We start from the raw sequence: 26,762 nt of genomic DNA on the forward strand, positions 1-26,762 counted from the left end.
TCCCCTGGATCATTCCAGTGCCCCCAAGGGGTGGTATTACCCACTTGAGAAGCCAATGCAAAACTTATAGCATGTAATTAGTAATATGTTCATGCTATATTGAATGTTCTTAATATTTTTTCTAATTTGTTATTAGCTGAGTAAGATTTTTTTATTATCATATTTTCCCTAAAACAATTCCCTATAAACAAAAATCTTTGAAAGGTGTATTTATTCCAAAAGGTAGCTGAGCCTTTACATACCATGTAGTACAATGCTGAAGATGTATGATGGGAAGATGTTTCCCTGACTTCCCCTTTCTCCTTTTGGTGTGTGGTACTGATCTCCTGGTTTGCAATGTGGGATGAACAGGATCATTGTCAGATACTTGGATGTTCCTTCCATGTCTGGCTCCCTGTCCATGTGTGCTGTGTCCCCAGTGAGAGCTACTTGATCCTGTAGACAAGTCCAAAGTGTAGACAAGGGAACAGGAAGAAAGAGGGGGGAAAGGAGACACAGAAAAGGGGAAATGGAAGAAAAAGATGGACACACATATATACACCACAAAAAGTAAGGAAGCAAGAAATAGAAGAGAGAATGGTACTTATGGTTCACTAGCCTAGAAGTTAGGAGATCATGGTCCCAAGTTCCATTACTAATTAATCACATGACTTTACATAAGTTGCTTCACCTCTCTGGGCTTCAGCTTCTTCATTAATAAAAATAAATGCTTGCTATGTTCTCTCTAAGCATTAAGGTTCTATATTTCTGTATTGAGGTGGGGGACAGTTCTACCAACCATGATCTTGATAACATCCACACCAATCCCTTGTTCAGGACATCACTGTTCTTCCTCTATCTCAGCTTCTAATTTGGAAGAGGGTATTTGACCTACTTAAATTTGTCTGCTTTCTTTAAACCTTGCTAAGTAACATCACAGAAAACCTAGACAAGGACTGCCAGAATCAATGTAATAACCATGGTAATACATGGCAAGTATGGCCTATAGTCTAAGTAAAAACCTGGGGGCAATTGAGAATGGATTAGAGCATCAGATACAATATTTGAACTAGTTTATTTTGAAGTTCTTTCTGTGGTAGACTAGATTAAGGACATATCTAAGTGACTAGAGTGGATCCAGTCATATTGTATTCAATAAATAACAAAAATGAATTTGATTGTCTGGCAAGCATGCCTTGCAAATTGACAACAATTTTAATTTCCAGGGGTGATTGATCAGAGTATTTAGTGCTGGAAGGGACTCAAGAGGTTATTTGGTAAAACACCTTCATTTACAAGGGGAACAAGAGAACAAACAATATTAATATTATCTGCCTCTTATCAATGGTGAAACTGAAGCAGACAGAGGTTAAATGACTTGCCCAAGGTCACACCAATAGCAAGTATCTGAGTTCACTTTTGGACTCAGGTCTTCCTGACTCCCCACCCAGAACTCTCTCTGTTATTCTACTTAGCTGACTTCTATTCAGAAGGAGGAAATAAGGTTCAGAAAGAGGTTAAGTGAATTTCCCAAGGTTACTCGAGTAGTAAATGGTTAAACCAGACTAAATCCAGCTCTTTTTGGTCAAGGTTCTATACTCTTTTCATGGCACTATTCGTGTCAATACAATGTAGTACCTAGTTTTATGTTCCAAAAACTCCAGTCAGGATTAAAGATTTCATGTTGGAAAGGACCTTAGAGGCCAACAAGTCCAAACTCCTGCTTTTCAGAAGAGGAACTAAATCTTATCTTAACTACATCTTAAGAAGAACTAAACTTATCCAGACAGGATAAGTGACTTCACCAATGTCATCCAGGTATAGGGCGAGCCTGGGTTTGAACCCAACCATGCAGAGATTAAGTGAGGTGCTTAGGGTCATATAGACAATAAACTGCTTCAAAGCTCTACACTCTAGTCATTATTACAGTGTCTCTACCAGAGATTCCCAAACTTATTTGGACTACCACACCCTTTTTAAAAAAAATTACCCAGTACCCCCCTGGAAATTTACTTTCTGTAACCTTTTAATAGTTTTTTTTTAATTTACATCATTTCAAAATATATGTACATTTTTAAAAATGATGCATCTTAAATTTAATTATTTATCTTAAATTTGTGTATTTTTTCTGCATTGAAATTTCAATGACGCAATATTGCATCATGTAACCATATAGTATTGTATTATAAACAAGTCATTACACACACATATTCCTGCTGATGCATACTGGACTTCCCAACAATGCATGATGCCTGCAAACACTTGCTTGTTAAGACCTGTCAGATAACTTGACTACTGATTGGTTATAACTTGCATTTTGTGTGTTTATTTGGAAAATACTGTAATCACTACGACTTTAACTGTTATACAACAGATGAAACGTATGAGGCATGAATGGTTTTCCAAATTTTTCTTCTCTTCTCTTCTTTCCTTATGCTTCCACAGCCTCCTTATTTTTATCCAAGCCCCCCATTTGCACCCAAGGCTACTACTGCCTCCCCTGGATCATTCCAGCACCCCACCAGGGGGCAGTATTGCCCACTTCAGGAATCTATGCATAGAGATACCTAAAAAGTACTGCATATCAATCGATAAATCATCAAGTTTTTATTAAGCACCTACTGTGTGCCAGACATGGCTAGACTTTGGACATTCCCAAACAAATAAATGAAATAGTTCCTACATATGATCGAATAGCTTTGCTTTGAAGTAGAGGTATTGATTATAATTAAAAGGTTTAGCATTTTTAATTTGAAAAACATACTTTAAAGTACATAATTGTTGAAACAATTTATAGAAATGTGAATTATTTTGAATAGATGATCTATCTAACAATCTGGGTATGTGGCAGTTCTGCACATTTTCTGATATTCTCTTCTGTAAAATACCACCGGCCAGATTTTCTTTGACACTCCAAAGTCAGCCTGTTTGCTCTCAAAGGTATTCAAGGTGGTAGGAGCTCTGGGTTAAAATACTATAATTCCTTTTTGTTCTTTGATCCATCAGTTGACATTTATGCAGAGGTTGAAATAGGCTGCTGTCTCATGCTCTGCCTATATTTGGGTGGCAAATTCTGAGTAAAGATGGATGCCCCCTATTTTCTAACTATGTCACCTTCTCCTTTGATGAGCATTTGAACATGTAAAAGACATTGTTCAAGGCTGACATTTCCCAGCTGTATGATAAATATTGTCTTCTAGAAATATTACTATTCTCCCTCCTGATTTGACAGAACCCTCCTACACACTACTAAACAACACTTGGCTTCCATTAAATAGTAAACAGCAACTTGAAATATTAGCTCATTGACAGAAGGCTCAAGCTGCTGTGGTTGGGGTTGGAGGTGGGAGGAATGGTTGCATTCCTGTCACATAGGAAAGAAGCATCACTCATTAAATTATTCCATTGACTTGGTGCTTTAACATTAGCCTTTGCTAAATTACTTTTTCTACTCAATGGACAGCAGAAATTTTATACAGAGGTTGATCCCTCCCAGTGCAAGAGAGGAAAAAAAAGTTTCAATCTCAGTTAAGATTAAATATTCATTCAAGAATAATCCCAGAAGATGGTAGAGGAAAGGCAGGCACTCACCTGAGCTCTCCCAAATTCCTCTCCAAACAACTTTAAAATAATACCTCAAAATGAATTCTGCAGCAGAAGAACCAACAAAAGAACAGGTGAAACAAATTTTCCAGTCCAAGGCAACTTAGAATCTTGAAAAGAAATGCCTGTCTCATTGGGATGAGAGTGGAGCACAGTCAAACACAGTCCAGTGCAGGCCATGCCAGCATAGTCCCCCACTCCAGCAAGCCAGTAGCAGGTCTTGGGAGTGATTGGATATACAACAGTGGCTTCCTGAGCTCTCAGGCCACAGGTGGTAAGGGGGTCAGACAATTGTTCAGAAGGAGATTACAAGGAACTCTTTGCTGGCATGGGTGTAGGACTTTCTTGAATTGTACATACACTATTCTAGGTCATAGTCCCCAGACAAGGATGAGGAGAAAGAACACCAGTACATTAGAGCCTGTGACCACAGGAGTACAGGGGCCCTGGTCACAGTTCCAGAGAAGACAAGGATTCCTGTGTTTACTCACAGACCAGAGCATAGGCCAAGAGAGGAGTAAACACACATCACCTTAATCATATCACCCTGGAAGAACTTAAAACTTACAAACCCCCAGAACTAGCTCTGAAAAAGCAGAATGAAAAAACTGAAGCTTGGGAGAATGCCCCCTTCATCCTGAGAGCAGATCCCAATTTTAACATAAAGTTTAAAGTCAAGAAATAGGCTAGAAAAATGAGCAAACAAACGAACAGAAAGGAATCTGACCATAGAAAGTTACTACAGTGACAGGGAAGATCAAAACAAACTTAGAAAAACCACAATGTCAAAACAGCTCTATCCAAAGCCTCAAAGAAAAATGTGAATTGGTCCCAAGTCCAAAAAGAATTCCTAGAAGAGCTCAAAAAGGATTTTAAAAATTAAATTAGAGAGTTAGAGGAAAATTGGGAAAAGAAATGAGAGTGATGCAAGGAAATCATGAAAAAAAGAGTCAATAATTTGGCTAAAGAGGCACAAAAATATACTGAAGAAAATAATACCTTAAAAAGCAAAATAGGTCAACTGGTAAAAGAGGCACAAAAATCCACTGAAGAGAAGAACACCTTAAAAAATAGAATTGGCCAAATGGAAGAAGAGGTACAAAAATTCACTAAAGAAAAGAGCTCCTGCACAAACAAAGTCAATGCCACCAAGATTAGAAGGGAAGCAGAAAGCTGGGAAACAATTTTTATAGCCAGTATCTCTGATAAAGGCCTCATTTCCAAAATATATAGAGAATTGAGTCAAATTTATAAGAGTACAAGTCTTTCCCCATTTGATAAGCAGTCAAAGGATATGAACAGGTAGTTTTCAAATGAAGAAATTAAAGTTATCTATAGTCATATGAAAAAATGCTCTAAATCACTATTGATCACAGATATGCAAATGAAAACAACTCAGGTACCACATCACACCTATCACATTGGTTAATATGACAAAACAGGACAATGATAAATGTTGGAGAAGATGTGGGGAAATTGAAACACTAATGCATTGTTGATGGAGTTGTAAACTGATCTAACCATTCTGGAGAGCAATTTGGAACTATGCTCAAAGGGCTATAAAACTGTGCATACCCTTTGATCCAGCAATGTCACTACTAGATCTGTATCCCAAAGAGATCATAAAAAAGGGAAAAGGACCCACATGTATAAAAATATTTATAATAGCTCTTTTCGTGGTGGCTAAAAATTAGAAATCAAAGGGATGTCATTAATTGGGGATTGCCTAAACAATCTGTAGTATATGATTGTAATGGAATATTATTGTTCCACAAGAAATGATGAACAGGTGGGGCTCAGAAAAATCCTGGAAAGACTTACATGAATTGATGCTAAGTAAAGTGAGCAGAACCAGGAAAACATTGCTCACAGTAACAGCAACATTGTGCAATGGCTGACTTTGATAGACTTAGCTCTTCTGAGCAATGCAATGATCTAAGACAATTTCAAAAGACTCATGATGGCAAATGCTATCCACATCTGGAGAAAGAACTATGGAGTCTGAATACAGATTGAAGCATATTATTTTCTCTTTTTTTTTCCTTTCTTGTAGTTTTCCCCTTTTGTTCTGATTATTCTTTCACAGCATGACTAATGTGGAAATATGTTTAATAGTATTCTAAATGTATAGCCTATATCAGATTGCATGCCATCTTGGAGAGGGGGGAGAAGAGAGAGAACCAAAACTTTAGAACTCAAAATCTTATAAAGGTGAATGTTGAAAACTAAAATTAATTAATTATTTTTAAAAAATGAGAAAAGAACCCCTTAATGGATTGGCCACATAGAAAAGGAGGCACAAAAGCTCATCAAGGAAAATAATTCCTTAAAAATTAGAATTGGGCAAGTGAAACCTAATGATTCCATGAGACATCAAGAAACAATAAAATAAAATCAAAAGAATGAAAAATAGAAGAAAATGTGAAATATCTCATGACCTAGAAAATAGATCCAGAAGAGATAATTTTAAAATTATTGTACTACCTGAAAACCATGATCAAAAAAAGAGCTTAGACATTAAGGAAAACTGCCCTGACATCCTATAACCAGAGGGTAAAATGGAAATTGAAAGAATCCACTAGTCATCTCCTGAAAGACATCCTAAAATGAAAACTCCCCAGAATGATATAGCCAAATTCAAGAGCTCTCTGGTCAGGGAGAAGAGATTTCAAGCATCCAGAAAGAAAACATTTAAATATTGTGGAGCTGTGATAAGGATAATACAGCATTTAACAGCTTCAGCATTAAAGGAGCAGAGGGCTTGGAATATGATATTCTGGAGGGCAAAGGAACTAGGATTACAACCGGGAATCACCTATCAGGCAAAACTGAATATAATCGTACAGGGGAAAATGGTTATTTAATGAAATAGAAGGCTTTCAAGCATTCCTGATGAAAAGACCACAGCCGAACAGAAAATTTGACTTTCAAATACAACACTCAAGAGAAGCATAAAAAGATAAACAAAATATAAATCATAAGGGATTCAGTAAGGTTAAACTATTCACATTTCTACATGGGAAGATGATATTTGTAACTCTTAAGAACTTTAATATTATTGGGACAGTTACAAGAAGTATACATAGAAAGAGGGCACAGGTATGAGTTGACTATGATGAGATGCTATAAAAAATAAAATTAAAGGATGGAAAAGAAGAATGCACTAGGAAAGAAGGAAGACTAAAATGGGATGATATCTAAAAAAAATAAAATTAAGGGGTAAGAAAGAGGGATGCACTGGAAAAAGGAGGAAAGGAGAGATAGAATGGAATAAATTATCTCACATAAAAGAGATGTGAGTTTTTACAGTGGAGGGGAAAATGGGGGAGGGAGTAGCAGACAGCATTCAAATCTTACTCTCATCAGATATGGCTCAAAGAGGAAATAATATATGCACTCAATTGGGTATATAAATCTACAGAGAAGTAGGAGATGACAGAAGGGAGGGCAGATTAAGGGAGGCAGTAGTCAGAAGCAAAACACTTTTGAGGAGAGACAGAGTGAAAGGAAAGAGAAAAGGATAAATGGGAAAAATAAAATGGAGGGAAATAAAGTTAGTAATCATAATTGTAGGAAAAATTTTTATAGCAAAATTCTCTGATAAAGGCCTCATTTCTCAAATTTATAGAGAACTGAGTCAAATTTATAAGAATACAAGTCATTCCTCATTTGAAAAGCAGTCAAAGGATATGAACAGGCAGCTTTCAGATGAAGGAATCAAAGCTATCCTTAGTCATATAATAAAAATTCTTTAAATCACTATTGATTAGAAAAATGCAAAGTAAAACAACTCTTGGGTACCACCTCACACTTGCCAGATTGACTAATATAACGGAAAGAGAAAATGACAAATGTTGGAGAGGAGGTGGGATAATTAGGACATAAAGCACTGTTTGTTGGTGGAGTTGTGAACTGATTGAACTATTTTGGAGAGTAATTTGGAACTTTGCCCAAAGGGCTACAAAATCGTGCATACCTTTTGACCCAGCAATATCACTACTACATCTGTATCCTAAAGAGATGTTTTTAAGAAAGGAAAAGAATCTATATGTACAAAAATATTTATAGCAACTTTTTTGTGATAGTAAAAAACTGGAAATTGACCAGATGCCCATCAATTAGGAAATGGCTGAATGTTATAGTATATGATTGTAATGGAATACTATTGTGTTATAAGAAAGGATGAACAGGATGCTTTCAGAAAAACCTGGAAAAACTTACGTGAACTGATGCAAAGTGAAGTGAGAACAGTGTACACAGTAACCGCAATGTTATACAGTGATCAACTGTGAGTGACTTGGCTGTTCTCAGCAACACAATGATGCAAGACAATTTCAAAGGACGTATGATGAAAAATGCTCTATATCTCCAGAGAAGCAACTGAGCTGAATGCAAATCAAAGAAAACTTTCTATTTTTTTTCCTTGGGGGTTGTTTTGGTCTTCCCCCCACCCCCCACAACACAATTAATATAGAAATGTTTTTCATGACTGCACATGTATAACCTATATAACAAATTACTTGCCTTCTCAATGGGGGGGGAGAGAAGGAGAGAATTTGGAACTCAATTTTTTAAAAGGAATGTTAAAATTGTTTTTACATGTAATTGGGGAAAATAAAATATTTTATTAAAAAAAGAATAATCTTAGTATGGTATTAAAGATGAGAACCATTGGTTTTGGGTTGGATTTAACTTAGGATCATAAATTTAGAGCTGAAAGGGACTTTAGAGGGAACCTAGCCCTGTACCCTCATTTTACCGATGAGAAAAGTTAGGCTTAAAGAGTAAGGCTTATAGTGGCCACCTAAATATTAAGTGAAAGACTTGTATTTAAACTCAGGTCCTCTGACTCTAGATCTAGTTTGGTTCCCACTGTACCAATTATTGCCCCTGATTTCTAAAATTGGATTTTATTAATAGAGTTGGCAGGAAAATTAGAGATTATCTAATACAATGGGGTCAAACAAATAGAATCAGAGGCCACTGATTGCTACATCAGGATCCCTGCAGGCTGAATATTGACTTTGTTTTAAAATATAATATTATATATCTTGTATTTTTATTTATTTTCTTAAATACTTCCCAGTTGCCTTTTAATTTGGTTCTGGCTGCTGTTGAGTGTTGAGGGCCACCTGAAATATGCAGGCCATATGTTTGATACCACTAGTTTAGTACATACTCTTCACCTTACTAATGTGAAAACTGAGGCCCAGAGAGGTTGAATAGCACACCTTATTCACACTATTAGTTGGTAACCCAGCTGGGAGATAAATCCAGGTCTTTTAATTCCTAGGCCAATGGTTCACTCCACTGTACCATAAAGTTATTTTGTAGAAGAGCACAGTAAAGGACCAGTTGAACTGATTTCTATAACGATATTTGCTATCCCATAGAAGTCAGAGAATAACCTTGGGGATAATTGGCTTTAACATCCAGGAAAGTATAAAGCTCAATGTCATTTTTTTTTCTTTTTCTCAGGTTTCATTGATTTCATAGTAGAGCCAACATTTTCTCTTCTTACGGATTCAACAGAGAAAATTGTTATTCCTCTTATAGAGGAAGCCACAAAATCTGAAAATTGTCCCTTTGCAGCAAACAGGTTTGACTTTTTTCCTGCCTTTTCATTGTAAGTTTTAATAGAATATTATTTGCAATTAGCATTATTTCTAAAGACAAAAGGACAACTCTTGTGGTACTTGTTATGTGACATTGCCACCTGGTGGCAATATGGTAGAGCTACAACTGCAATCACGGGCAAATACATTAGCACACACAAGGTCATAGGGTGATAGGGTCATAGACTTAAAAAACACCTTAGAGGTCATCGAGTCCAACCCCTTCATTTTACAGACGGGGAAACTGAGACCTAGAAGAAAAATGATTTGCTCTAGTTTGAACAGGTAATGGACAAAAACTGATACCATCTACATCCTGTATTTTTCTAAGAGGAGTTAAAAAAGGATTAATTTCTGGTGATTTTTTAATGTTTAGACTAAGTATGTATTTTGTGAAGAAGACTGGTAAAATATATCTGATAGTTATTCCTAAATGTCAAAAAATATATACTTCATTTTCCCCAAACAGCATGAAATATGTAATGTGAAATATTGATAGTAATATAATACTAAACAAAAACTATCCATCATCTTCAGTGTTTTGAGACTTCTATAAACAATCTGTTATAAGATAGTACCTGTTCTAAAGGAACTTCCATTAGCAAGATTGACAAATGGATGCAACACAGATCTAGATATTTTCCCTAAATCTCTAAAAGAATCCATACTACTTTAAAAATGACTGACATGTAAGCTAACACTTAGATAGTATTTTAAGACTTGCAAAGGGCTTTACATGTATTATCTTATTTGGGCCTCACAACAACTCACTGAGGAAGGTGCTAGTATGGTGGTGGTTATTATTATTGCCATTTTACAGATGAGGAAGCTGAAGCCAAGTGAGTCTCAGTTTCCTCATCCGTAAAATGAAGGATTTTTACTAGACCAGAATTACATTGCTTGTTAGTGTCTGAGGCAAAATTTGAATTCAGGTCTTCCTGACTAAATACAACATTCTATCCACTACGCCACCTCTCTGCCTTAAGACTCTGGCCTATGGAAAAATAAGCTACACACACACACACACACACACACACACCCCTTTTCTTTCACCTATCTTGAAAAACACAACCCCCAAAGTTTAAAGTTGCAAGGGAGTTTGGTGGCCATCTAGCGTTGATCTATTAGGGTCAGATAACTTTTGGAAGGTATGGATCGCAGAAGGCCACAATCTACCAGGGGAAAGTAAGATATGCAAAGATAAGCAAATACAAGGTAACATCAGGGTTTTAATTTATCATGTCTCCTATCCATTATTATATATCTAATGGGTAAGGAATAGGAATATGTTGTGTGAGTTTTGTATATATCTCTATATTCAATTCATCTAAGAACTCATCCAGAATTCCAAACTAATGCTCCATTGGCAAACTCATTTTTAATGGTATTGTTCAGTTTTGTCCAACTTTTTGTGACCCCTTTGGGGGTTTTCTTGGCAAAGATACTGAAGTGACTTGCTATTTTGTTCTTCAGCTCATTTTATAGAAGAGGAAACTGATGCAAACAGGGTTAAGTGACTTACCCAGGGTCACACAGATAGTTAGAGTCTGAAGCCAGATTCGAACTCAGGAATGTGAGACTTCCAAACTTCAGACCTAGCACTTATCCACTGTGCCATCTAGCTGCCCATTTTAATGTAATATCATTTAAATGATCATCTATGCACATTGTAATAATTTTAAATGTTTGAATATTCACTTCCCAACTCACAGATTCACTCAGCATTCTCCTAATGATACAAATGGGCTGATGTTTTATCCAAACAAGTCTTTCTATCCTCTGCCCTGATCAGATTATATCTGGTGTCCCGTGTTCAATTCAGGGGAACCACGATTTAGAGAGGACATTGACAAACTGGAATGAGTTCAGAGGCAGAAGAAAATGAAGAACATTTAGCCAAGAGAAGAGAAGATCAAGAGTGATCTTGATCCAGCATGAATCACTGTTCAAACATTGTTACGTGAAAGAGGATATAGACTTGCTCTCCTTGTCACCAAGAAACAGAACTAGGAAAAATGGGTGAAAATTGTCTAGAGTTAATGTATGGAAGAAAATTCAAAGTACTTAGAGCTATATAAAAGTGAAATCAATTAATTCAGTGAGTTGTGGGATTTTCACAACTAAAAGTCTTCAAAGGGAATACTTGATAGAAATATTATAAAGAAATCTCCGGCCCAGGTATGGAGTTGGCTTCAGTTCTAGCTTTCAGCTCTGAGATGTTGTCTACTATTTTAACAAGTCCCACTGGAATGCAAACTCATTGAGGACAAGGAACGATTTGCTTATTCTCTTTGTATCCCTTAGCATCTCAGACAATTCCTGGCCCGTAGTTAACAAATACTTGCTGAATTGAATTGTAGGTTTTGCAGAATCACAGAGTTGAATCTTATAGGAGAACCAATGTTCATGAATGGGACCACCATTAGCATGACACTTTGGATTTTAATAATGGCCTCTCCTTTCTCCAAATATGACTGGTGCTACTCTGCTTGGTGACCTTCATCACTGAGTTCAGCTCTGGACCAGCTATGATTGAGTTATTAGCATTGTTTCACCTAAAAAAGTCAACACCTTCTCAGGGTTGGACTTCCCCCGAGAGCCCTGGAATATGCAGCTGCTGGAGTGTAGGGCTATCTGCCTTTTGAGGAAGGAAAGAGAATCTAACAATAGTGGCCCTGTTTTCTGTGCCAACTGCCTTGTGTTGAGTGAATTTCATTGATTCATTCAGCAAGTATGATAAACACCTGCTGTGTACCAGGCATTGTGTTAGACACAAGGGTTAGAAAGATAAAAATTTAAAAACAGTCCCTGCCCTGGAGGAGCTTACTTTCCAGTGGAGAGGAACAACATATACATAGATATACATAGATAGTTGTTGTTGTTCTTGTTGTTGTTGAAGAGTTTCAGCATGTTCAACTCTTCATGACCCCATTTCTCAGTAAAGATACTGGAGTGGTTTTCCATTTTCTTCTCCAACTCGTTTTACAGATGCAGAAACTGAGGCAAACAAGTTTAAATGACTTGCCCAGGGTCACACAGCTACTAAGTGTCTGGGGCCAGAATTGAACTCAGGAAGATGAATCTTCCTGACTCCAGGCCAGGCATTCAATCCGTCACCTACTTGCCAGTAAATAGTAATTTCTGGTTTGATTCCTGGTTTCTTCTTCACATATCCTATCCTCTATTTCAAATGGAATGGGCAGGGGGATAGGTGAGGGAAGGTCTTGCCAGGTTTTTAAATAAATTTCTGAACAAATTTTCTTTTCTTTTTAGCTCACCTAACACTGGATCTTTAAATATTGGGGATACTTTAAAAAGGCCAACTGTTAAAAGCAACATAGGCGATAAGTCTAATTCCTCAGACTATTCTCTTGCAACAGTGGACCTGAAGAGCTTTAAGAATAACTTGGTGGACATCATTCAACAGAACAAAGAGAGATGGAAAGAGTTAGCAGCACAAGGTATTCATGAATACATTTACCTTTTTTTTTTATAATGATGCCTCACCTCAATCCTTTGGATTATTTCCTATTTTATTGTCTCTGTCATAACATGTTCATGTTCTTTAGAACTAAACAGTCTCTCTCTTCCTCTTTCTTTCTCTCTCTTTTTCTCTGTCTCTGTCGTTTTTTCTGTCTCTGTCTCTCTGTCTCTCTGTCTCTTCCTTACCTTATTACCTCCCCCCATCCCCTTTTTACTCCCCTGGATAGTTTGGCTGTTCTGTGAGATAAATTTAGACCACAGGAAAGAGCATACTTGATACAGACCCAATAATACCTGTGTTTTTTGAAGGTACTTCTAAGAGTCTTTTAACATTAGGAAAGAACACTGGACTTTAAGAAAGAAGACTCTGGGTTAAGCCTTGGCAGGAGTCCTTCTAGGCTCTATTGTTCCATGATTAACTTGTTCCTTGCATTTGAAATAAAGATTTCTTGTATCATATGCCATAAGGGGTTGACATGTTTCTAATTGCTTTAGCCAAATCACCTGTTTGGCTGATCACTTTGGGAATGTATCTCTGGAAACTGCAGTGCAACAAACCTAGTTTCTGTATTGTCTGATATGTCTGTTATTATCAACTCATTACCATTCCAAAAATCTAGGGAATGAGGTTAACCAAGTCATAATAGACTTGTGCAGATCTTTCTCAAATCACTTTCATGTGTTTATACTTCAAGTCTGCAATGGATCCATGATCTCGCTGATGTGGTTCTTCCCTCCAGCAATACAGATTGCAACCTATTCACCCTCTTCTCACACTGAATGGTTCTTGCTCATGTCCTCCCCAAGTGATCCACAGAGCCTCTATTAATATTGAACATACTGAATCCTTTCCTCTGTGTCATTGAATTTTACACTAGGAAAAGTGCTTCACTCAGGCTATTCTTTTGTTAGCCCTTGTTCCTCTTATATGAATGGCTCATTTGCTTCTCCAATCATACATTTCCTAGGTGCTATATTTTACCCCTTTATATTTATCTGTTATGGATGTGACTATAGTCAAGACAAATTATAGTCAAGACTTGGCTGCTATAATTAATGGAAAACTTATCTTGTCTATAAGTCATTATTAGCAAGTATCATAGTCTAGTGACACTAATCATCTAATTCTCCATTGTTCTTTGGGTCAATACTATTTTAACTCTCAAGAGGTCATGGTATTCTATCAGGGAGAACATTTTCCTAGCAAATTCTAATAGAATTAATTCTAATAACATTAACTGTTGTTAGCTATCATTCTAATTAATTCTAAAATATAATAATTCTTACATTATCAAAAAACTTTGTGATGATTTATCCTTTCTCCAAAGGGAACAAAAGTATGTGAAAACAAAAGGCATTAGAAATATTTTTAAAAAATAAAGAGCTCAAAAGTCAATATATAGTAACTGGTTAAGTTCCAAGTAATGGTATTCTAGAAAATGTTTAATAACCTGTAAAAATGAACAGGATCATAAATCAAACCTGATTTGTAACATTTACCAATTTCTGGGGTGTAAATGCTGAAAATTTAACAATCAGTTCTTACGAGCTGGGTGTAAGCTAGCTCCAAAGTACTTTGGGTTCCAACTACCTAATTACAAGGTATGAATTATGTACAGTGATAAGCAGGAAGCAAGTTCTTATATAAAAATCAAATACGAATCATCTTTGAACACCCAACCCTCTTTTTCTTCCTTATCAACTGATGAAACTAGAATTCTGTGACTCTCCTATGAGCAGGGGCCTTACTTCCTATATATATGTGCACTTTACCATTCTTATGGTCAATTTATGTTCATTTGATTCTACTTTTACTTCCACATCTAGGAACTAGCACTACACCAATTCCTTCATCTGCCCCTAAATGGATGATATCATGCCTTTATCAGAGAAACTTACAATAAATTTCTCCCCAGTTTCCTGTTTTCTTTCTAATTTTGGCTTCATTGGTTTTGTTTCTGCAAAAACGTTTTATTTTCATGTAATCAAAATTTTCCATTTTACTTCCTGTGATCCTCTCTGTATCTTATTTGGTCATAAACTCTTCTCTTATCCACACATCTAATGGGTAATTTTTTCCATGCTCCCCTAATTTGTTTATGATATGATTTATGATATATCCTTTATGTCTAAATCATTTAGTTATTTTGTTATTTTGGTACACACTGTAAGATCTTGGTCTATGTCTACTTTCTGCCAAACTATTTTCCAGTTTTCCTAGCAATTTTTGTCAAATGGTGAGTTCTTGCCCCAAAAGCTTGACTCTTTGGGTTTATCAAACATTTGATTACTGTGATAATTTATTACTGTGTATTGCGTAACTAATTAATTCCACTGATCCATCATCCTATTTCTTAGCCAATACCAGAATGTTTTGATGATTATGATAATTTGATTATTGTTTTTGATGATTAATTGTAATATAGTTTGAAATCTGGTACTGCTAGGCTGCCTTCCTTCACATTTTTTTCATTGATTCCCATAATATTCTTGACCTTTTGTTTTCCATATGAATTTTGTCATTATTTTTTCTAGCTCTATAAAATAACTCTTTGGTAGTTTTATTGGTATTGCGTTGAATGAGTAAATTAATTTAGGAAGAATGGTCATTTTTATTACATTGTCTTGGTCCACTCATGAGTGATTGATATTTCTCCAGTTTATTTAGATCTATCTTTATTTGTGTGAAAAGTGTTTTGTAATTGTGTCCATATAGTCCTTGGATTTGTCTTGACAGGTAGACTCCCATGTATTTTATACAATATGCAGTTATTTTAAATGGAATTTCTCTTTTTATCTCTTCCTGCTGAGTTTTGTTGGTAATATAGCTGTGTTGCCTAACTGGAAGTTTGGTTCCTAGTGGGCAGCTCCTTTTCCATTCGCAGAGGTTTCTCTTTGTCCTTCGTTCTTGAAGAGGACCATGACATCAGGGAGGTGATGCCATAACATGCAAGTAAGTTGGATTTAAGTGAGGGAGGGCTGTACAAAGTCACCAGCCTTATTTCTCCTCTAGAGTCATCTGGGTTCAGTGGCCAGATACAGATCAGGACAACTGCAGATGGCCCAGGATGCTGTGGGGAATCTTAGTCTTTTCAAGCTAAGATCTTTAACAGGTCTCAGTTTGACTGAGGCAGCACCTATTCAGTGATTAAGGCTTAATTAGTAATATATAGAAATACTGATGATTTATATGAGTTCATTTTGTATCCTGAAACTTTTACAAAGTTGTTAGCTGTTTCAACTAGTTTTTCAGTTGATTCTCAAGGGTTCTCTAAGTATACCATCACATCTGAAAACTGTGATAGTTTTGTTTCCTCATTGCCTATTTTTATTCCTTAAATTTGTTTTTTTTTTGTCTTATTGCTATAGCTAATATTTCTAATACAATATTGAATAATGGTGGAGGTAATGGATATCCTTGCTTCACCCCTGACCTTATTGGGAAGGCTTCATATTTATCCCCATTACAGATATTGCTTGTTCTTGGTTTTAGATAAATACTATTTATCATTTTAAGAAAGGCCTTACTAGTTCCTTACTAGAAAGAAATACTTACTCCTATTCTTTCTAGTATTTTTAATAGGAATGGGTATTGTATTTTGTCAAGAACTTTTTCTGCATCTGTTGATATAATCAGATGATTTTTGTTGTTTTTGTGAGATAGCCGATTGTTAAACAATTAACACAAACCTTGGGCCATAGGCTACCATACCAGATCTACTTCACATTATGCTATTCTCACATACCTAACATTCCAGACAAATTGACATATTGGCTATCTTATGAACTGAGTATTCTATCCCCTGCCTCCATTGCTTCTCAGAAGTTGTCCTCCAGGCCTAGAATGTGCTCCTTCTCTATCTCCACCTCTTAGAATGCCCAGCCTCCTTTAGAGCTCATCTCAGGAGCAATTGCCTTTGAGAAGGCTTTTCCAATCCCCCCTCATTGTCCGTGTTCTCTCCTTTCTCTACTAACTTGGATTTATCTGTTTCCAGCTTTCATCTCATATCTTCATTGGAAGCTCCCTCCATCCCCAGAGAACTGCAAGCTTCTTGCCTATAGGGACTCTTTCATCTTTGTCTTTGTAGCCCTCGGGGCCTAGCATAGTACTTTACACTGAATTAGGACTTAATAAATGTTGGTAGAAGGGGATTAAATTGAATTAAATTTTGTTCTTTCTTGGACACAAAGTGCTAAAAATATCATAGTATAACTACAATAAAACACCTAACACATGCTGGTTATGTGACCTTGGACAAGTCCCATAACTTCTCTGTGCTCCAAGCAACCTTTTAAGAAGACAAGTTTCAGAGCAGGTGCCGGTCTGCATTAATATGGGGAGCTCCTTAGGCCAAATGAAATCAAAAATCCGGGCCAAAAGAAACAAGTATAATTAGATATAGTTATATGGTTTAACTAGATAACCATTTTCCTCCTACTCAATAATGATTCATAGACTACCTGGTCTGAGTCACCAAAGGTTCAATCTGCTTAAGTAAATATACTTGACTTATATGTCAAGAAAATTAAATAAATATAATTTAGCGATATTTGCAGTATCAACTAAAACAAAATGGATTCTCATTGATTAGTCAGAGAATCTAATTAATTCAGAATAGACTTTTGCAAACAAGTTAAATAGTATCTTATAGCACTCTCAGAGCATTCCCATGAGGATAAATGAATGAGTAAATATATATATTAAGTGCTTACTAAGTGCCAGGTGCTGTGCTAATCACTGAAGATAAATATATAAAATAAAGACAGTCCCTGACTTTAAGGAGGTTACATTCTAAAAACGATAACACAGATAGGAAAATTGTGGCTAGGAAATAGCATTTTGGTCTGAAAAGTCACAGAGACAGAACTAGAGGGCAATAGATTGACCAATTCTTGTCCAGAGGCAATGGTACTATTGATTTGATTATAGTTCTCAAAGTAAGAAGTGAAAGGGGGAAAGGAGACAATCAGGAAAAGATGACAATGTAGATATGTGAAAGCCAGGCAAGAAGATGGCAAGAGTGAAGCATATGGCTAGGGGTCTGGATTTGGCTAAATATAGTATGCTATCCATTAGGACATCAAGACTGCAGAGTGGGGACTTTATAATAGAGTACTAATTAAGTGGTACTTCACTGAGTACCTTCACTTCCAAAGGAATCTTTAGAGGTCTGACCAGGAGAAGACAGAGGTGACAGGGGTGGCCTTGCAGGAACATTGCCAAGGTGAAGAATGAACAATAGAGAGACCTGTTTGCCAGTCCATTATTTGGAGGCAGCTACAGAAAAGGGCTTAAATTACTCTCCAGGGGTAGGGAGAAATTTTCTGGTAACCATTTCTGATGATTTTATTCTGTTTAATATTTTTCAAGTTCTAAAGTTCTTTCCCAAGAATAACCATATCACCAAGTTTGTAAAGGAATCTCAAGAACTTAATGCATTGAAAAGGCTGAACATTTCTAATCATTGTAATGACTGCTGACAAACATGCCCCATTGAACATCATTAATTGGTTTCATGAAAACTCTTAGAAGGAATAGTGTTATAGGAGCCACTTACTTCCATAGGAACCAGGCTAAAACTGAGCAATTGGCCAAAAGATATTACAACAGAGTTTTACAGTGTTATAATGGGGTGTAGTTATCAGAGCCATAAGAAGCCCAACTAGACCAAGGGTACCTACATGGACGGGGGAGGGGAATAAAGAGTTTCTCCCTCCCTACAAGAATCTGGGTGTTGCCTAGGGCTGGAAAGAGGCCACAAAGCAACATGATCTCCCTGGAAATTCTGGAGAAGTTCATCCCCTCTTGCCCTGAGTTATCACCGCTACCCCATGATCAAGTTCCCCACACCCCTTGTGGAGAGAGTCCCCTCCATCATTGCACCAATATTGTCTCACCCAATCATGGTGACCTGTAAACATGTCACCTGGCTGGGAACCCATGCCAGACTGACCAATCAGTGCTAGTTGATTGTTGGTGAAGAATCTTGGCTTTGGGATGTGAGAGCCTCTGTCCCCTCTCACACACAGGGTCAGAATTCTCAGTTAGTGCTCTATTGTTTATAATGGAATAATGTGAATGCAAAATGACTTTGAGACTGCCTTATGGGTCTGCATGCATGTTCTGTAAATGCCTTGCTATCCCACAGGGAGCTCTATTAATATGCTTATGGACTTACTTCAAAGATATAAGATTTCTTCTCCCACATAGAACCCAACCACATATACCTACGCACGTATGTATGTGTTATGTATAGACCAAATAAATATAAGATAATTAGAGGGGGCACTGACAGTTGGAGGGATTAGAAAAGGCTTCATGTAATGCTTGAGCTCAGTCTTAAAGGAAACTAAGACTTCTTAAGGAAGAGGTGAGGAGGGGAGTACATTCTAGGCATCCAGGATAGATAAAGCAAAGACATGGAGATGAGAAGGCAGAGTGTTGAATATGAACAACTGCAAGAAAGCCCTTTTATCTGGACCTTAGAGTGCATGAAGAGGAGTACTGTGTGAGCTGGAAAGCTAAGTTGGGAACAGACTTCACAAGGCTTTAAATGCTAATCAGAGGATTTATTTTTGATCCTAGACTTAATGGGGAGTTATCAGAATTTATTGAAAGGGGATATGTAAGACCTGTTATTTCAAAAAATCACTTTGTAACATATACACTCAATTGGGTGTGGAAATCTATCTTTCCCTACAGGAAAATAGAGGGGAAGGAGATAAGGTGGAGGGAGATGATAGAAGGGAGGTCAGATTGGAGGAGGGGGTAATCAGAAGCAAACACTTCTGAGGAGGGACAAGTGTCAAAAGAGAGAATAGAATAAATGGGATGGGATAGGATAAAGGGAAATAGAGTTAGTTTTTCACAACATGACTACTATGGAAGTGTTTTGTCAGTTGCTTGCCTTCTCAGTGAGGGTGGGTGGAGAGGAAGGAAGGGAGAGAATTTGGAGCCCAAAGTTTTAAAAACAAATATTAAAAATTGTTTTTACATGCAACTGGGAAATAAGATAAACAGGCAATGGGGTATAGAAATCTATCTTGCCCTACAGGAAAATAGAAGGGGAAGGGGATAAGAGAAGGTAGATGTGACAGAAGGAAGGGCAGATTAGGGTAAGGGGTATTCAGAATGCATGCTGTCTTGGGGTGAGGGGAGAGATGAGATGGGGAGAAAATTTGGAACTCAAAATCTTGTGGAAGCGAATGTTGAAAACTAAAAATAAATTAATTAAAGTAGAAAAATCACTTTGCAACTTGGTTGAGGGTAGATTAGAGTGAAAAATAAGGCAGGTAAGCCAATTAGGGAGCTATAATGATAGTCCAGGTAAAAGGTGTTATAGTCTTTAATGGGGGTAGTGAATGTGTGAATGAAGAGACAGGAGCAAGTACAAGAAATGTGATGAAAGTAGAAATCTGACAATCATTTGGATATGTTGGGTGAGCTTAAGGAGCTGAGGATAACAATGAGGTTGCAAATCTGGGTAATTAGAAAAATTTGCCTTTGAGAAAAATAGGGGAGGTCAAAAGAAGAATTTTTTTATTCTATTTTGAACATATTGGCCATCCACTACAAAACGTCCAACAGGGTAGTTAGTATTGTAGAATTGGAGCTCAGGAGAGAAATCAGGCTGGATATGCAGATTTGGATGACAATTAAACTCATGGGAGTTAATGAGATCATCAAGACAGAAAAGTGGGCCTAGAAGAGAGCTTTGGGTACACCCTATGTTAAGCATCATGATATGAAGATCTAGCAAATAAGACTGAAAAAGGAATAATCAGACAGGTAGGTGGAGAACCAAAAAAGAGTAATGTTGCAAAAATTCAAACATCTTTTTAAAGTCATTTAACTGAGAAAGGGAGGAGATATAGAGGATGATAGCTAGTGGGAATGTTAGCATCCAGTGAGGACTGAGACTTGGGTCTCTTGGCAGACTCTAAGTGGAATCCATGTAATCAACTTAGGCATGCCATAGAGGCATCCTCTTTGAGCAGTGTCGGGCTCTCCCCAGGCCTTTAGATCACTCTATAACAATTGTTCATTTTGAAATAACAGTAAAATTACTAGGTGGCTCTTAGGATGAAGACAATCAAGCACCACCAATATAAAATGCTTCTGGCATAAATATGAAATTCTGAATGAACTTCCTGGGTAAATCCTTTCTCCCACTCTAATGTTTTGGCTACTATGCTTCCCTGGGTGCTAACAAAAGTGTACTATCCTTCCTAATGCTTCTCTGTGTATATTCAACCCACCCTCCTAGGTTAGTATCAAGTCTTCCAGAGTGAGATGGTTGACTTAATATCATCTCAGTGACCAATCAATGACATTGAAAGTGAGAAATCATCTGACTGTAAATGCTAAGGTTGTTATGTCAGTAGAAGTCAAATTCAGGGGTCACTCTCCCAAGACAAAAGTGATCTCTCTCTCTCTCTCTCTCTCTCTCTCTCTCTCTCTCTCTCTTAGCAGGGCATTGTTGCTGTCTTTTTTTTTTGGTCTTTCCTCATTCTATCCTGCCTCATAGTTACTCACATACATATGGCATCCCCTATGAGGCTATAAATTCCATAGAGGCAAGGACCATGTTATGTATAGAAGATATTCAATAAATATTTTTGAATGAATGAACCCATCATGAGCAGATAATATAAGGGCTTCATCATTGACACTTCCTTTTCAATTGTAGAACATTTCGAACTATAAAAATGGTCAAAGTAAAAAATGTAGATTTAGAGCAAAGGTAGGGAATCTGTGGCCTTGAGGCTACATGTGGCCCTCTAGGTCCTTAAGTGGGGCCCTTTGAATCCAAACTTCACAGAACAAATCCCTTTAATAAAAGGATTTGTTTTGTAAAACTTGGACTCAGTCAAAAGGCCATACTTCAGGACCTAGAGGGCCACATATGGCTTAGAGACCACAGATTCCCTGCCCCTGATTTAGAGCAAACAGCGTAAGAAAGAAAGAAGCATTTTTCTTCTTCTTGGAAAGGCCCCATGTTATGAAGAAATGTGTTTACAGACAATATACTTAGACAGTTGTTCCAAGAGTTTCTTAACATAAAGCTCATTGAATGAAATCATTCTCTTTCACTTAAGAAGCCAAGCCTTGTATAATTGATGGCCGAGGAGTTCAATACTTCACAGCCTAAGGGTCTTCAACCTTTCCCCACTCTTGGATTAGTGATATATTTTTAAGGCCTCTAAGGAATTCCCTTAACAGGCTATTACCACAATGATCAAACATATGGGATTCTAATTTGGGGCCTTGATGTTTAATTAATATCCTGAAGTCCTAATAATCTGCCATGGTTCACCTCAGTGCAATTTTAATGAAGATTATTCTATCTTGAGTATATTTCAAAAAATGACTGTGATAGCAATGGAGAATGACAGTGGTGATGCTTGAAATGGTAGAATGTTTTATTAGTTGTTTTACTGTGGAAAAAAATTCTCCATATGTATTTTAGAACCTTTTGAGGAGAGCAAATATGATGCAGATATTAGATAGTGAGGATTTTATTTATTTATTCAAGTAGATAACAAATTAAGAGAAGTAAGAAAAAATATTTTGTTTTTTCAGTAAATGAATAAGAAATTAAGACAATAAATTGATTCTATACTTGATTCTATGGTGCTTGTTTAAAATAACATCTGTGTATTTTTGAAAATTAATACAAAGAAAAGTTATTAAAGGGTCATCTTTCTGTGAACTCAGAAAACCAAAACAAACAAAAATCTTGAAACTATATCATAGAAACTAAAAACTCCTCTAAGAATGCTTAAATTACATTTTAATAATGACTCTATGGAAGATTTTATTGAAAAGAAAAAGAAACAGAACAAAAACCAACTGTCTCTTTGCATATGAAAATCAAGAATGAAAAAAGTAATTTTTAATGAGCTTTATAAGTGAATAGCAGGGAATACTAGTGACATCTTTCTCTGGATTGTGCCAGAATACAAGGTCATACTCAGATTGTGATTTTAATCCTTTAAAATATTGATTTTTATCCAAATTTCCCAGAGAAAAAAAGTGTCCTTAAAACCTAGTCTTAGTCTTACAAGATTTATAATGTAATGATGACATTAATGAGGATAATGATAAGACTGGATAGCTGCTTTTTTTCAGTACAGAACGATCAGGAAAATAGAAGAGGAAAAAAGAATGAAAATATATTGAGAGGAAGAGAAATGGGAAAAACAATTCAAGAACATCATGCTATTAAATCAATAAATGTCCCAGGAAAATTCTACTTTTGCTTTCCAACTTTGCCATCTGCAAAATTAGGTGATTTTCTGTACCTGCACCAGAGGACTGCTTTGAGGATTTTTTAAACTTAGAGATAAAGCAGTTTTCTTTCTATCATTTAAATTATTTCTGAAGAATACTTTATTAGGGAAAAGAAGTAATATGCTAGCTGATGAGTTAGTGTAAACAATATCCAAAAAAGCCCCAGCCTTCATGTGCCTAGTTACTGCTAAGAATTTAAAGGCCAGTTACAGGAAAGAAGGGACTACTTACTGTATGAAAAAAGCAAATTGCTTTCTAAGACGATTTTCCCCGTCTCTATCCATTTGTACTTTGGTTATCAATGAAAAATTGGTTCTTGGACATAGGAATAAACCTAACAGGAGCAGCTAAATAGGGAGAGGTAAGAATTGGAAAACAGAGCTATATTTGAGATTACTGAGCACACAGATTGTATGTTCTAAAGGCCTTTGATGCTGTCAGTCACAAGGGCTTATGGAATACCATGTTAAATTTGGTTACCTGGAGAAGTTCATCAGTATTGCATGACAATTTCATGAAGTCACATTTGCCCGGCTTCTGCATAATGGACGATGCTCTAGCACTTTCTCTGACACCAATGGAATGAAACAAGGCTATGTGCTTGCTCCCATGCTTTTTGGTATGATGTTTTCAGCCATGTTGTCAAACACCTTCAATGAGGACCAATATGGCACATCAAGATTAGCTACCGCACTGACGGTAAATTCATAAAAAGCTTGTAGTCAATTGACATTTTTCAAGATAACTTCTAACTACATTTCTCCTTCATGTACTTATGAAGTTGATTATTTGATCTCAATTTTATGACTTTACATTTATCCTAATTACATTTCATTTTAATCATTTTAGTCAAATCTAGCCCAGTGAAGTCAAACTCAAATAGAAAAGTATCCTACCCTCAGCATATTGACTTAGAAAACCATAAATTAATACTTACATTATATTATATTTTTTATTTATTTTGTTAAACATTTCACAATTGCATCTTGATCTGGTTCAGGCTGCATTCCATTTTCAAGTATGATACCTCTGTTTTATCTAGTCTATCATTATCCATGACTAACCTATCATTAAACAAACTCTGTGTAATCTGAAATTTGATGAGTAAACTGACTACACTTTTATCTTAGGCTTTGATAAAATAGTACTGGATCAAGCACAGATCTTTTTGGCACTCCCCTGGAAAGGTTCTTTTTATTTTTTTAACCCTGCTTTGAAACAGTTATAGAGAAAAAAGCACTAGAAAGGCAGCAAGAGACTGGACTTTGCCACTAACCAGCTGTGTGACTTTGTATAAATAAGTCCCTGGGGCAGCTAGGTGGCACAGTGGATAAAGCACTGACCCTGAAGTCAGGAGGACCTGAGTTCAAATCAGGCCTCAGACCAAACACTTGACACTTACAAGCTCTGTGACCCTGGGCGAGTCACTTAACACCAATTGCCTAAAAACAAAAAAATAAGTCTCCCCCTTTAGTATGTGGTCTTCTCATTTATAAAACATGGGAATGGACTAATTAAAAGCCAAGGCCAATTTTAGCTCTGAATTTCTATGGTTCTATGATTCTACTGATTTTACCTTTCAGAAGAATATCAAGGCACACAGGTCAACTGTTCACCAAGCAGCTAAGAGCTTTATACAAAAATATTTAAAAAGAATATCACTAAAATTAAACTTTAGTGAAACATAAGCTTGAAATAGATGGTTTCAACAAAAGGATATTATCTGAGGAGTAAAGTACGACCAATCAATTGAGTTCAGCCAATTCAGGATAAGCCCAAAGCACAACGGACAAATTCGTTCTGTACTATACATAGTAGACTTAATCTACACCCCAAGACCCAGGATTTTTATTATATAAAAGTGATAGAGTAAACTATATTTAGAGGGAAATATGCTTTAATCATTTAAAAACTCAGGAAAATTTAAAAAGTAAATACTATGGTAATAGGAAGTCCAAAACCCAGGGTTCAAGTCCCAGTCCTACACTGTGTAATATTGGGCAAGTAGGTCATTTTACATTCCTGGGCCTTAGTTTCTTCATAAATAAAATGGACCTCAAAGGTCCCTTTACAAAAAGTGACCTTTACAAAAGTCACTTTACAAAAGTGACCTCAAAGGTCCTTTTACAACTCTGAAGCCATAATTGGAAGATCTCCTTACTTAAAACAATTTTTAAAAAAATCCTGCAATAAGGTATTCACCAACCTGGCTATTTAGTTATGAAGTGAACAAAATTAGTGTTATTTGTGTGTGTGCATGTGTGTATGTGTGTTCACTTTTTGTCGGGTTTTTTTTTTCCACCTCTCACCCTGTCATCATATCAGGCCCATAAGTAGCCTATGTCTGTAAGCATAATTAGTAGGAAGATTTCTGACATATTTTCTCATCTGATCAATAGTACAAGAGCTTACAAATCAATACTAACCTTACTTTGGACTTTTAAGTGATTCAGTTCACCAGACAGTGATTACAAATGAGCTTATCAATTATTTATCATGATAGCTGATGCAATATATCATGTGGAATAGCTGTTTTATCTGTAGGCCCCAAATCCTAGAGAACTTAGAGATGTCATTAAAAAAAAAAAAACAAACCTGTAGTTTTACATTCTACTGCTAACTCCTCGAACTTTTAGAAACCACAAAATCAAGGTCATTGTGATGAAGTCTCCTTTCACTGATCTGAATTATCTTTACACCCCTTGTCTTTCTTCTTTCTTCCCTTAGAGTAAAAGTCATGAACACAATTGCTTCCTTCACAGAAGGAGAATTAAAGGTGAATGTGCTTTGGCCTAACCATTCTTTATTTTAAAATTTTTTTTCAATGAATAAAAATTGATTTTCTTTCTCTCCTACCCCCTTCCCTGTCATTGAAAAAGAGGAAAAAAAATAAAAAAAAACTTGTAACATATACTAACAGTCAAGCAAAATAAGTTCCCACTTTGCTCATGTCTAAAAGAATATGTCTCATTTTACACCCAGAGTCTATATTACCTCTCTATCAGGAAGTGTGTGGAATGCTTCAATCAGAAATTCTGTAGTCATAGCTGGTCTTTGATCATCATTCTTAAGTCTTTCAAAGTCATTTAACAGTGTTGTTCTTATTAGATAAATCATTCTCCTTGTTCCATTCACATAATTGCAGCATACAAGTCTTTCCAGTTTTCACTGAAATCATTCCTTTCATTATTTCTTATGGCACAATAGTATGCGATTACTAGCCATTCCCCAGCTGATAGGCTTCCCCTTAGATTTCAGTCCTTTGTTACTACAAAAAGAGTTGCTATCATTATTTATGTGCATAGGGTCATTTTCCTTTTTCATCTTTTGTAGGATATAGGCCTAGTAATGACACTGCTGAGTCAAAGGGAATGTTCAACGAGGCAATATTTAAAATGTTCATCATTACCCTCCCTCTTCCATGCCCTTTAATTTTTTAATACTTCGAAAGTACCTTTGGATTCATAAGTGGAAAGCGGTCTGGAAGCATGAGATTTATTGTTAAACTAAGTCCAAAATGAATCAGTTGCACAGCAATTTTTAAAAATCATTGATTAAATATGGTCTCTACATATTTAAGTCACATAAAGTAAGACATCTTATTGTCATGGTAAGATCTATAGATTTAGTATTAGAGAACTTGGGTTTAAATCCTGGTTCAGTCATGTAATGGTTTTGTGACCCTGGGTAATTAATTCCCTTCCTCAAGAACCCAATCTCCCCATCTGTAAAATCAAAGGGTTGAACTAGATGATCTCCATGTTTGCTTTTTGTTGCTTTTCAGTTGT

General features: G+C 36.3%; 1 protein-coding gene across 2 annotated transcripts in view; it reads left to right on the plus strand.

The window, feature by feature from the left end:
• Positions 1 to 26,762, plus strand: part of PDE1A (phosphodiesterase 1A) — a 342,826-nt gene that overhangs the window by 286,276 nt on the left and 29,788 nt on the right. For both annotated transcript variants that reach the window (XM_027866098.1, XM_027866099.1), the window contains exons 12-13: positions 9,061 to 9,181; positions 12,471 to 12,658. In XM_027866098.1, coding sequence (XP_027721899.1) covers positions 9,061 to 9,181; positions 12,471 to 12,658 — 309 coding nt within the window. The remainder of the gene's footprint in view (positions 1 to 9,060; positions 9,182 to 12,470; positions 12,659 to 26,762) is intronic.

Source organism: Vombatus ursinus, unplaced genomic scaffold (genome assembly GCF_900497805.2).
Source record: "Vombatus ursinus unplaced genomic scaffold, bare-nosed wombat genome assembly UNPS02014779.1, whole genome shotgun sequence".
Taxonomy (NCBI): Eukaryota; Metazoa; Chordata; class Mammalia; order Diprotodontia; family Vombatidae; genus Vombatus; species Vombatus ursinus.